At 44.5% G+C, this 13,085-nt stretch overlaps 2 protein-coding genes across 4 annotated transcripts in view; one reads left to right on the top strand and one right to left on the bottom strand.

Moving 5' to 3' along the window:
- RABGGTB (Rab geranylgeranyltransferase subunit beta) overlaps positions 1–13,085 on the top strand; it is a 220,597-nt gene that overhangs the window by 73,321 nt on the left and 134,191 nt on the right. The gene's annotated exons all lie outside the window — the stretch shown is intronic.
- The window catches only part of SLC44A5 (solute carrier family 44 member 5), a 135,108-nt gene that overhangs the window by 77,547 nt on the left and 44,476 nt on the right, over positions 1–13,085 (bottom strand). For all 3 annotated transcript variants that reach the window (XM_056532684.1, XM_056532683.1, XM_056532685.1), the window contains exon 2: positions 3,727–3,775. In XM_056532684.1, coding sequence (XP_056388659.1) covers positions 3,727–3,775 — 49 coding nt within the window. The remainder of the gene's footprint in view (positions 1–3,726; positions 3,776–13,085) is intronic.

Here is a 13,085-nt window from a genome sequence, read left to right as displayed (position 1 = left end):
CTGTATGCACACTGCAGTGTTTCCCAACCAGGGTGCCTCCAGCTGTTGCAAAACTACAACTCCCAGCATGCCCTGTCTGGGCATGCTGGGAGTTGTCGTTTTGCATCAGCTGGAGGTGCCCTGGTTGGGAAACACTGCTGCAGAGGGAGAGCAGCATACAGGAAGACTGGCAGAAGCCCTGCCAGTCTTCCCGGCCAGGCTTCCGGCCCGGCCAGGCTTCATGTGATATCATGCCTGCCGGGTCCCGCCTCCTTCCACCCCTCAGAAAGACAGTGCTCCTGAGCTAATGAAGAGGGATAAAAAAAAGGTATTTCCACAGCGTTTTAAACCTCAATAAACACAGGGATAGGCATAGTTAGAGTAAGGGACAGATGGGGAGGGGGATCAGGGAAAGTTTAGATGATGACAGGTACTCTTTAAGGAAGGGCCTGGATGTTTTTCTGAGAAAATGTAATATGACAGGTTATGGACATTAGATTTATGGGGATAGAACAATGATCCAAGGATTTATTCTGATCTCCATATTGAAGTCAGGAAGGAATCTTTCAATTGTTATAGGGGAATGGCATCTGCCTCATAGGGGGTTTTAGCCTTCCTCTGGATCAACACAGTAGAGTTTCAGGTTGAATTTAAAGGGGTACTCCCCTGCTCAGCGTTTGGAACAAACTGTTCTGAATGCTGGAGCCGGTGGCGGGAGCGTGTGACATCATAGCCCAGCCCCCTTGTGACATCACACCCCGCCCCCTCAATGCAAATCTACAGGATGGGGCGTGACAATTGCCACGCCCCCTCCCATAGACTTGCATTGAGGGGGCGGGTCATGACGTCTTTATTGGGCGGGGGTTTGACGTCACAAGCTCCCGGTGCTGGCTCCAGCGTTTGGAACAGTTTGTTCCAAACGCTGAGCAGAGGAGTACCCCTTTAATGGACTTTAACCTTATAAACTATGTAAATAGTCTGGGGTCTGTATTTATTTAGGTGTCTATTGTCTGTATTTATCCAGAGGATATAGTCTGGTGTATCTGTTTATTAAGGAGGTCTAGTCTGAGATCTGTCTTTATTCAGGTGTCTGGGGTCTGTATTTATGCAGGAGGTTTAGTCTGGGTCTGTTATCATTTAGGGGGCCTTGTCCAGTGTTTGGTTTTGTATAGGGGTTCTCCTGTGGGGTCTATATCTGTTAAAAAGGCCTTGCTTAGGGTCTGTATTTATTTAGGGGGTCTGTGTATGGTTCGAAAATATGGTATGAGGCGGACAGTTACTTAGGGGGACTCGTCTGGGGTCTGTATTTGTTAGGAGGTACTTCCTTCTTTGAGTGTATATATATTTAGGGGGTCTAGTAAGGGGTCTGTATTTATTTAAGGGTTTGGATTGTATTTATCTAGGAATTATGTTCTGGGTTCTGTATTTGTCTAGGGTATCTGTCCTTGGGTCTGTATTTTTTAGGGGTCTGCTTAAATTTAGGGTTTTTGGTCAGGGGGTCAGTATTTATTTAGGGCTCTGTAATCTGTTTAGGGATTCTGTCAGTTTGTATTTAACAAGGAGGTCTAGTGTGGGGCCTGTATCTCTTTAGGGAGTCTTTTTTTAGGGGTATGGAGGGGGTCTATATTTGTTTTGGGGTTTTGGTCTGGGTTCTATATTTATTTTCAGGTCTGTTCTAAAAGTTGTGTATTTAGGGAAAGCCTGGTGTGAGATTTGTGCCTGTTTTATGGGTTTGGTGTAGAGCCTGTATTTGTTTAGAGTGTATATTAATCTTGCGGTATGATGAAGAGATTATAATCACTATTTGAGATTCAAAAGCCATAGCTGGCGGCTTGACCTTTTCAAATCAGTTGGACTTTATGAAAAAAGAAAGTCATTCATCACTTTACTGAATTTACCTAATGTCAAGTATGCATTAAAAGGGTTATCCGCCATAAGGGGATTTGGTGCATAACCCCAGACAGTAATGGACATGCTTTGGAAAGATCCGTGCATGTCTTGGGGCTAAATGGCTGTGTTTTAACATTACCATAAAGCTGAGGCTATCTTTTTTGTGAACTGGCTATTTTCTGTTGGAGTTTCCTCCCTTCAACTACAGGTCCCATAATTCCTTGTTTGTAAATGTGAGGTCACTTTTCTGCCTCCCACACATCAGCCACCCCACCCATTGAAGAACACCTGTGATCTCTTCAATGCAATAGACCAGTGTTTTGTAATCATTGTGCCTCCAGCTGCTACAAAACTTAAATTCCTTAGCAGAATGATCTCCCACCCAGCAGTCGCTCCACCCATTGCAGCACAGACAAGCTCCATCTGAACACCTGACAAGTGATGTAATGTCTCAAGCCACACTGCAACCTGGGAAAACCTGAGACAACACTCAGTATGTATGCTGTGAAAATAAACTTTGGGGCAAAAATCACAGAAGAATTGCAAGACCACCATCAAACACAGGTACAGACACTATATTATGAACTACACTAACTTTACAGCCCCTGTAGCATAGTCAAATAAAAAAAATCCTGAAATTCCCATTTAAGCACTAAAATCAGAAAAACGTAGAGTCAAAGGGCAACTGAAATAAAATTGGTGCAGAAATGCAGCGTGTTACAAAAACCAATCTATACTAGATTGGTGGGAAATTACAGCTCAATGTGTTGGCATAAGTGCTATGGGGAAAGAAGTGGGGGGCTTGTTGTGCCAGTTGTGTAGATCCCAGAGTTGGCCCTTAAAGGGGTACTCTAGTGGAAAATACATTTTTTTCAAATCAACTGGTGCCAGAAAATTCAACAGATTTTTAAATGACTTTTAATTTAAAAATCTTAATCCCTCCAGTACTTATCAGCTGCTGTATGCTCCGCAGGAAGTTCTTTTCTTTTTGAATTTATTTTCTGTCTGATCACAATATTCTCTGCTGACACCCCTGTCCACGTCAGGAAATGTCCAGAGTAGAAGCAAATCCCCATAGCAAATCTATCCTGCTCTGGACAGTTCCTGACATGGACAGAGGTGTCAGCAGAGGGCACTGTGGTCAGACTGGAAAGAAATTCAAAAAGAAAAGAACTTCATGTGGAGCATATAGCAGCTGATAAGTACTGGACGGATTAAGATTTCTTAATAGAAGTAATTTACAAATCTGTTCAACCTTCTGACACCAGTTGATTAAAAAATAAATAAATAAAAATTTTCACCGGAGTACCCGTTTAAGTCAAAATTATTCTAAAATTACATATTATCTCTCCAGCAATGTGGCCTTTATGACCAATAAAAACCTTAGTCCTGTGTTAGGCTGGGTTCACACTACGTTTTCTCCCATACGGGAGCGCATACGGCAGGGGGGAGCTAAAACCTCGCGCTCCCGTATGCCACCGTATGCGCTCCCGTATGTCATTCATTTCAATGAGCGGCCGGAGTGAAACGTTCGGTCCGGTTGGCTCATTTTTGCGCCGTATGCGCTTTTACAACCGGACCTAAAACTGTGGTCAACCACGGTTTTAGGTCCGGTTGAAAAAGCGCATACGGCGCAAAAATGAGCCGACCGGACCGAACGTTTCACTCCGGCCGGCTCATTGAAATGAATTACATACGGGAGCGCATACGGTGGCATACGGGAGCGCAAGGTTTTAGCTCCCCCCTGCCGTATGCGCTCCTGTATGGGAGAAAACGTAGTGTGAACCCACCCTTACAACAGGGATGCCAGAGGCTGAATATAAGGCTATAAAGGTGTGTGAACTGGGACAGACTTACCTGTTTCCAATGGGCCCTTTAAACTTTGGATCAAACTTCCTTGGTTCACCTAAAAATACAGAATAAAAAAAATGTTTATATGATGTCCATTCATTACCCGCAGTTTTAGTAAATACTTGTATTTCCCCTTAAAATAACAATCATGGAACTGTATCCTTTTTCTGCACTGTACCATTCCTCTGCTATTCCTCCTGGAAATATATGAATTCATGAACAATTGGATGTTACCATTCCCCTCGTCAAATGGGTGTGTCCCTCTACACAGTCCAAATCAGTGCTGACTTTGTCGGACACCCTATCAACGAGGGAAATGGTAACGCCCAGTTGTCAATCTATTCATGTATCACAAATATGAGGGAATCTACGACAAAGGCTCTAAACCTCCAACACTGATGTGAACAGGGTCTTTCGAAGTTGTTACGAGAAATTGGTGCTAGTCTTTCCTGCACCTCTAACCTTCTATTCATGAGACCAGACGCTCTGTAACAGTGGTGTCAAACTGTGGCCCTCCAGATGTTGCAAAACTTCAACTCCCAGCATGCCCGGACAGCCGTTGGCTGTCCGGGCATGCTGAGAGTTGAAGTTTTGCAACATCTGGAGCATGGCCGGCTCTGCCTATAGGCAAAATAGGCAGCCGCCTAGAGTGCAATCTTGAAGGGGACGCCGCTCTGCCTGCCGCAAGAATGTTAGACAACCAGTATCCGAACCCCTCAGCCAGCAGCATAAGGAGGGGGTTTGTTACAGTGTGTCACCCCAGTAGTAAGGTGGGGCATGTCAAAGGGCGGAGCCAATGAGCAAGATTAGTGTGGTGAGCCACGGGGTGTGAAGGTCGAGTTTATGGGGCAGATATTATAGCCCAGGGAAGATGGTGTTAGCCCCTAAATGTTCGTGACACCAAGGCGTGGTTTTCCCAATAACCACCCGAACGGTAGTACCGCTATCCCTAGGTTAGGCAGGGAAATAATAGTCCAAGACCAGATTAGGGTTAACAGTAGCTTTACTGAGGTAGACAGATGGCAATAGTTTTTAGAGCTAGGCCCGGATCCCAGAGAGGTGACCAGCAACACAGGGGACCTCGCAGCTTGCTGGGACTTGCAGTGTTTGGACAGACTTCAACTCAGCCAAGCTGACTAGAATAGACTTGTTTTAGAATTTAGAATATGGCAGAATAAAATGAGATGAATAAGAAAGAAAGGATGTGTCTGATAATAAGATATAAAATATGATTACATTATTATTAAATAATACTGTGAGGTCTGCGGCAGGGCCCTTGCCGCAGACAGCTCACTAAAATAGAATGGTAAAAGTTAGTTAGAAACATTTAAAACATGACGTTAAAATGGTATTGCACTTAAATGGTGGGACAATGGTGGGGGTTTATAGTCCAATGTTTGTAATAGGATATGTCCAATAAACTGTTTTTGCAGCGCTGGAGGCTCGCAGTTACGAGCCCACTGAGTATACTTGTATGTGCAGTAGCGCTAAAGATCTATCCTCTATACCCCGACGGCACGGGGACAAAGTACAAGAGGGAAAATAGATCAAAGTCAGGCACTTAGTGCCTCTTACCGGCTCCGGCGAAAGCAGTCATATGCGCATAGCAGCGCTTAACGGTGATCAGGATTGATGCCTCTCAGCCCCGGCAGCACGGGGAAGGTGTAGGAGAGGTGAAGATGTCCGGTACAGATGGCTATTGCGTAGTCTGCTGGAAAAGGTAACGTTCGTTTGTAGCGTGTGGCAGCGCTGGAGGTCTTTGGTGTGGGATCCCTCTCTACCCTGATGGCGCGGGGAGAAGTTGAGAGGGCAGTAAAAGACCAATAGTGGTGGTCAAATAATCCAAATAGTCCCGACTTCTTGCGCAAAGGCAGTCTTGGACCAGACGCGTTTCGGGGAGCAGCGTCCCCTTTTTCAAAGGTGGATATGCAAAGACTGTGTTTGACTTGACCTCAGGATCTAAGAGAGAGATTGCATCTCCTCCCTTCCTTATAAAGGGGGGCTGTGCAAGGAGCCCATAGGTCAAGCTGCAGGTCACCTGGTTAGCTGGTGCTCTCTGGGTAACAAACATATGACAACATCATGTGACTAACTCAATGGTCCTTTATACCTAATACACCTAATATACAGATAACACAAGGGGGAGACACTGCAGGAGGGCCCCTAGGACACAGAGGGACTCAACCTTACAGGGCCTAAGTACTGTACGGGACTACGGTATATCCCGTACTGGGACATCACATTAGCTTTTACCTAGGGTGGTAAAAATCCTTGCACCAGCTCTGGAGGGCCATAGTTTGAGACCACTGCTCTATAATAACAGGACTACAAATCTAGCTGCTGTTGTGCATGGAATTTAGGGTGGATACATAAGCAAACTTTAAAATTATATGTGTATGAGCAATAGGCAATGCTTCCTTTCATTAGCAGTAAACTGAAGTAACGTGACACACACTAAGCAAAGACATTAGTTAAATGTTAACTCGGTTACTCACGCCACCCTCATTATTTGTAACTATGTAAAACTGAACTGCAAGGATATTCAATAGAGTTGAGCGAGCTTTAAATACTGTCGTTTGGTGAACCGGCAATGACATAAGCCTCAAAACAAGTATATAACACATAAATACCCTATAACACTGCCTAAGGGTTCTAAAGCCCTGTATTACACAGTAAGGGTCACCTAGGAATGTATTTAAGTAGTTTAAGGGTAGAGTCACACATAATGTATCCGCAGCCTGCTCGCAGGGGCAATCCGCTGCTCGGAGCAGCTACACAGGGGCCTGCAAGTCGCCGAGTACACTGTGCATGTGCGCGGGGATTTGCAGGCCCCTGTGTGGCTGTTTGGAGCGGCAGATTGCAAGAGCAAGGGGTGGCAACAGCTGGAGGCACACTATGGGTCGGGTCACCGGCGGATCCACAGCGTAAAATACGCTATGGATCCGTTGTGTGTGACCCTACCCTTAAAGTATTTTTACGGCTAAGTTAATGTCAAAGTTACGGCGACATGCGGTAACCCATGGTAACTGACAGCTTGTTTATAAATACACTGGGCTTGCAGATTTTGTATGCTTTTTAACATTAAAATAAAGATGCATAAAGTGGCCCTTTTTGTTGGCAGATGGGCAGTCGGTGTTAAATTGGGCACAAAGGTATCGGAACGAAAAAACGAAGTACCCCAGTGGAGGAATGGGTAAGTTATCAAAGTTATAAAACTTAACTTTAATTGGTGTGTTATAGAGATGAGGGGTACAACATTTTCATCACAAAAACAGCAATGTCACCAGTTCACAAGTGGCTATAGTGCCCTAACTGTCACCCAATGTAACACAACGGCCTCTACATCATGTATTGCTGTGGGTAACGACAGATAGTGTACACAAACTGACGACAAAAGCTTGTTAAAAACTCAAATAGGCCCCCTGACATGTTTCGCCTCTAGAAGCTCATCAGAGGTTTGGGATCGCTAATGTCTGCCATTAGCGGCGAGGTCCTGGCCAGGACGTGCCATTTACAAGGTGAGCGCAGCTCCTGTGCTTGATTCATAGTTGGAATTCCGCTTAAGGCGCTTAAATGTACGTCCTGGTGCTTTAAGGATTAAGATTTTTAATAGAAGTAATTTCCAAATCTGTTTAACTTTCTGGCACCAGTTGATAAAAAAATAAATAAATTTAAAAAAAAAAATGTTTTTCAGGGGAGTACCCTTTAAATAAGAAAACACATCAAAACTGAGTCACCTCAGTTCACCTGGGTACTTTCCAGCATCTGCAGGTGCAGTGATGAGACTCTACTGCCTCTCTGCAAAGCCATAAATTTCCATGTGGAAATACAACTCAGTATGGCTCAGAAACCCATGCCTGCCCCATTGGCCAAAACAGGTAGGCCCAAGGCACACACAAGACCCTCTATATTATTCTCTGATATTGGTCTATGTTATACTATATACGAAATTAAGATCCTGGAGTGCTTCTTTAACACTGACATACCTATCTCATAAAGGAGATTTGAAGTCATAGACACTTATAAATGCTAAGTGTCTGATCACAGGGGGTCTGAACTCTGGGACCCCCAGCCATCTTCTGTATGGGGCCCAGGCTCTGCCGCTGCTCTCCCTTGCAGGAGGCGTGTCGGCCACAGCATGACGCTGTGAGCGAGACGCCACCTCCATTTGTCCCTATGGGAGAGGCAGAGAAGCAGCTTTGTGCATCCCTGCCTCTCCCATAGAGCTGTATGGATGGGGGCATGTTGTCGACGGCACGTCCATTAGGAACTGTTCAGAGTAGGAGCAAATCCCCATAGCAAACTTCTGCTCCAGACAGTTTCTGACATGGACAGAGGTGGCAGCAGAGAGCATTGTGGTCAGACAGAAAAGTACAACTCATCTGCCTCTGGAGCATACAGCAGCTGATAATTACTGGAAGGGTTAAGATTTTTTTATAGAAGTAATTTACACATCTGTATAACTTTCTGGCACCAGTTCATATGAAAAAAAGTGTTTTCCACTGGAGTATCCCGTTTAAATGTCCAAATAATACTGCCATATACAGCTTACATCATCAAGGGGTCAATGGCAAAGTCCCTAGTGGTCCAGGGGACACAAATTGTTTATATTCTGCTATACTTTTGGGAGTTGAGTCCTTGAGGTCCCCTAAGGAAACAGACGCCTAAAGCAAATACCCAGTTTGTGAGCAATTCATACAAGCCCTGAATGAGATTAATATAGTTCCCCGTAGGAGGCTCGGGTGTGACCCCCATCATTGTTACATTAATCACAACCTATGTTTTCACTTCAGCCAGTTACAGGAACTTAGCATTGAATTTATTATCACTAGGTCAGGTGTCGAGAAGAATTTCTTAGCTCGGTGCTCAGCACCATTTTATAAATATACATCCGCAGGCGGAATGATATAGTTCATACATGCACCTTCCTCTATCAGCCCTATTGACAAGAAAGCAAACACTGGCACACGATGGCATGTAAGATTGGAATCTACACCGCTCAAAAAATAAAGGGAACACTAAGATGACACATCCTAGATCTGAATGAATGAACTAAATGAATTAAATACTTCTGTCTTTACATAGTTGAATGTCCTGACAACAAAATCACACAAAAATTATCAATGGAAATCAAATGTATCAACCCCTGGAGGTCTGGATATGGAGTCACACTCAAAATCACAGTGGAAAACCCCACTACAGGCTGATCCAACTTTATGTAATGTCCTTAAAACAAGTCACAATGAGGCTCAGTAGTGTGTGTGGCCTCCACGTGCCCATATGACCTCCCTACAACGCCTGGGCATGCTCCTGATGAGGTGGAGGATGGTCTCCTGAGGGATGTCCTCCCAGACCTGGACTAAAGCATCCGCCAACTCCTAGACAGTCTGTGGTGGATGGAGCGAAACATGATGTCCCAGATGTGCTCAATCGGATTCAGGTCTGTGGAACGGGCGGCCAGTCCATAGCATCAATGCCTTCCTCTTGTAGGAACTGCTGACAAACTCCAGCCATATGAGGTTAGCATTGTCTTGAATTAGGAGGAACCCATGACCAACCGCACCAGCATATGGTCTCACAAGGGGTCTGAGGATCTCATCTCGGTACCTAATGGCAGTCAGGCTACCTCTGGCAAGCACATGGAGGGCTGTGCGGCCCCCAAAAGAAATGCCACCCCACACCATTACTGACCCATTGCCAAACTGGTAATGCTGGAGGATGTTGAAGGCAGCAGAACATTCTCCACAGCGTCTCCAGACTCTGTTACGTCTGTGACACATGTGCTCAGTATGAACCTGCTTTCACCTGTGAAGAGCACAGGGCACCAATGGCAAATTTGCCAATCTTGGTGTTCTCTGGCAAATGCCAAACGTCCTGCACAGTGTTGGGCTGTAAGCACAACCTCCACCTGTGGACGTCAGGCCCTCATACCACCCTCATTGGCTGTAAGCACAACCTCTACCTGTGGACGTCGGGCCCTCATACCACCCCGTTGGCTGTCTGGGCATGCTGGGAGTTGGAGTTTTGCAACATCTGGAGGGCCACAGTTTGAGACCACTGCTATAAGGGATCATTTACACTTTTGTGTCACAAAACCTATGCAGAGGAAAAGTTTCACATAGCAACCAATCAGATCACTTCTTTCAAGGCCTCTGCAAAATGAAAGAAGCGATCTGATTGGTTGCTATGGGCAACTTTTCCTCTGCACAGCTTTTGATAAATCTCCCACAATATGTATCAAATACAGATGCGTAAATTGATCTTTTTTTCTTACAATGTCTTTCATTTTTTACTCTATTAGATTAGCTTTTGTTTCGTATTTTGTTATAAGTTGTTCAATTTTCATCTGTATGTTTTTTATTTATTTTTTATTGTTTTTGAGAGGTTACTGAAATTGGGATGTATGAAACAAATGTAACAAATTCAGATTGAGGCCATGATCACACACTGTAAAATAAAATGGAACTATAAGGGGAAAAAAAACGCACTGCTGTTTTTTTATTCTCCATACAATGCCTTATTTTTGCGATGTGTGAATATGGTTTTAAAGGGGTAGTCCAGTGCTGAAAAACGTATCCCCTATCCTAAAGATAGGTGATAAGTTTCAGATCCGACCGCTAAGGCCCCCGCGATCTCTTGTACTGGGCCCCAGCTCGCTGGCCAAATAGCTGGTGTCGACCATCGCATGAAGTGGCGGCCCACACGCCGCCTTAATACTGCGCTATGGCAGATCCGGAGATTGCCGAAGGCAGTGCTCCGGCTCTGCCATAGAGATGTATTGAGCGTGCGGTGGTCAACATGCCCCCTTCCCGCGGGCTGCCGGGGCCCCGTACGACGGGGGGCCCCTTAGAATAGGAGATACATTTTTCAGCACTGGATATCTCCTTTACGAACTATACAAAAATGAAAAGTGTATTTTAAATTCTACCCATTGAATTCTATAGACTAAAAAACAATACAAATACACATATATTGAAACATGCGAAATACCATGTGCTTAAAAAAAGCGCAAACGGAAAAAAAATGAAAATGTGAATAAAACCATTTTTTTTTTTTTTTTAACCTAAAAATGGAAATAACATGGATGCAAAATACAGAAGTGTGAACAAGGTCTAATATAGCATCCTGCGGCCTATGGGGGAGATTAATCAAATCCTGTCCAGAGGAAAAGTTGCTGAGTTGCCCATAGCAACCAATCAGATCGCTTCTTTCATTTTTAACAAGGCCTCTGCAAAATGAAAGAAGCGATCTGATTGGTTGCTATGGGCAACTGGTCAACTTTTCCTCTGGACAGGTTTTGATAAATCCATATAAGGCCCCATAGCTTTACCCATACAGATGTCATTCACTATATCCCCGGTGTGCTACTTAATGTACAAATACTAAATGTCTAACTTATTAACTACCAGACTTCGCTCCCCATTGTTGTATTAAATCCTTTATCAGTCACACGCTACGCTAGAGGTCTACAGTATGTGTATTGTCTTACAATAGCAGAAACATCCGACATGTGCAAAATGGAAAAAACACCTCAAGAAAACTTGTATTTCTTATATATTTCAACAGTTGTGAAGCATCTGGATGTAAAGAAGACTGTTCCGTTCATTTGCAGCAAGCAGAGATTGTCTTTGTTTTGCTGTAACTTTTGCAAGGTTAGACACAGCTCGTAGGTACAGAAGCTACACACACAGCTTTTTCGTTATCGGGTAGGGTCACACATGCCATGTTTTGCTGCGTATTTTCTGCAGCTGGTTTTGCTACCCGTTGACTTCAATGGGTATGAAAATATGTAGAAGCAAATACGCAACAAAATACGGCACGTGTGACCCTACCTTACAAAAAAAAAGACCCCACCACCACCACCGGAAAAAAAAAAATGAGACATGGCCTTTTTGGGGGCCAAAAATGAGGCTGCCAGTTGATGATGGTGAGGGTGCCCCGAAGTGGATCCACAGAATGACTATAAGGACGATGAGGAGCGGGTTTAGAGGACGGTGGTGATAATGTTTTTAAAGGGTTACTCCGCTACCCAGCGTCCGGAACATTAAGTTCTGAACCCTGTGTGAGGGCTTCTGTGTTCAAAACCGCCCCCTTGTGACGTCACGCCCCGTCATGTGACATCACGTCCCGCCCCCTCAATGCAAGTCTATGGGAGGGGGCGTGACGGCCATCACGCCCCCTCCCATAGACTTGCATTGAGGGGGCGGGACGTGACGTCACATGGCGGCGGGCGTGCGTCACGTGGTTCGGAAATGTTCCGGACGCTAGGGAGTGGAGTAACCCTTTAATGGGATTGTGCTGCATCGTGCACACAGCTGAAATTTTGCAGTGGAAACATTTGAAGCCGAAATTTAAATTCCAGACTCCGCTGAAAGAATAAACATGTTCATTCTTTCAGCGGAATCAGCTTGGAAATGCATTGCCGTCTATGGAGATGGTGCATTTCAGAGTGGTACTAGTGCCGGCTAATTCTGCCATGCACGGAATGTCCACCTGGAATTTTTCTGGGCGGCTTTTCCGCTATGTGAAAGGGCCCTAAAGAGCATCTCCCTCTCTGGAGGACCTGTCCTGCTTCACACAGACAAGATTTGAATGGGGCCCTGTGTAATGCTTAATTTCTCCTGTGGTGGTGCTGCAAGGGAATTGAGCACTTCCTGCCATTCAAACAAGTAGGATACAGAAGGGTAGCCTACAAATAAAACATATACTGGCATATAACAGACCAAACCGTCACTATGTCTTGTCCATTAAAACCTATGGGTACACAGAGACCATGCCATAGTGTGGGTTGGGTTATCTTTTTGACAATGATGAGGAACAAACTTATTTTGTTCTCAAAATCAAAAAAAATATAAAAATAAATCTATCAAAAAAAGGAGTCACTGTTACTGTACATACTGAACAACACGACGTACACTTGACGCTCTATTATTTGGTCTATACGCTCAGTCTCAACGTCTTAGGCCGGGTTCACACCACGTTTTTGCAATACAGTTCCTGTATACGTTTTCAATTTGAAAACCGTACGGAACCGTATTGGAAACCGTATACATCGACTTTCCATTGAAAACCGTATTCCAAAAGATGCATCAGGTTGTGTCCGTTTTGCATCCTGTACGGCTTTGTCAGTTTTTTCCCCTACCCAAAACCGTAGCCTACCACAGTTTTTGGTCCTGGTGAAAAACCGTATTGAAACGTATACTTTTTTTTAAACCTGGGAGTCAATGGGAACCGTATGTGCGTACGGTTTTCACCATACGGTTTTTGACTTTGCAGTTTTTTTTATTGGAATTTCAATCAAACAAGAGAAACTTTATTCATAATGGAGTGAAACGTTAAAAACTTTTTTTTTTTCCTTAAAAAAC

Source organism: Hyla sarda, chromosome 7, assembly GCF_029499605.1.
Source record: "Hyla sarda isolate aHylSar1 chromosome 7, aHylSar1.hap1, whole genome shotgun sequence".
Classification (NCBI taxonomy): domain Eukaryota; kingdom Metazoa; phylum Chordata; class Amphibia; order Anura; family Hylidae; genus Hyla; species Hyla sarda.
Note: the sequence above shows the minus strand (reverse complement) of the source record. Positions and strands in the feature narration are given on the sequence as shown.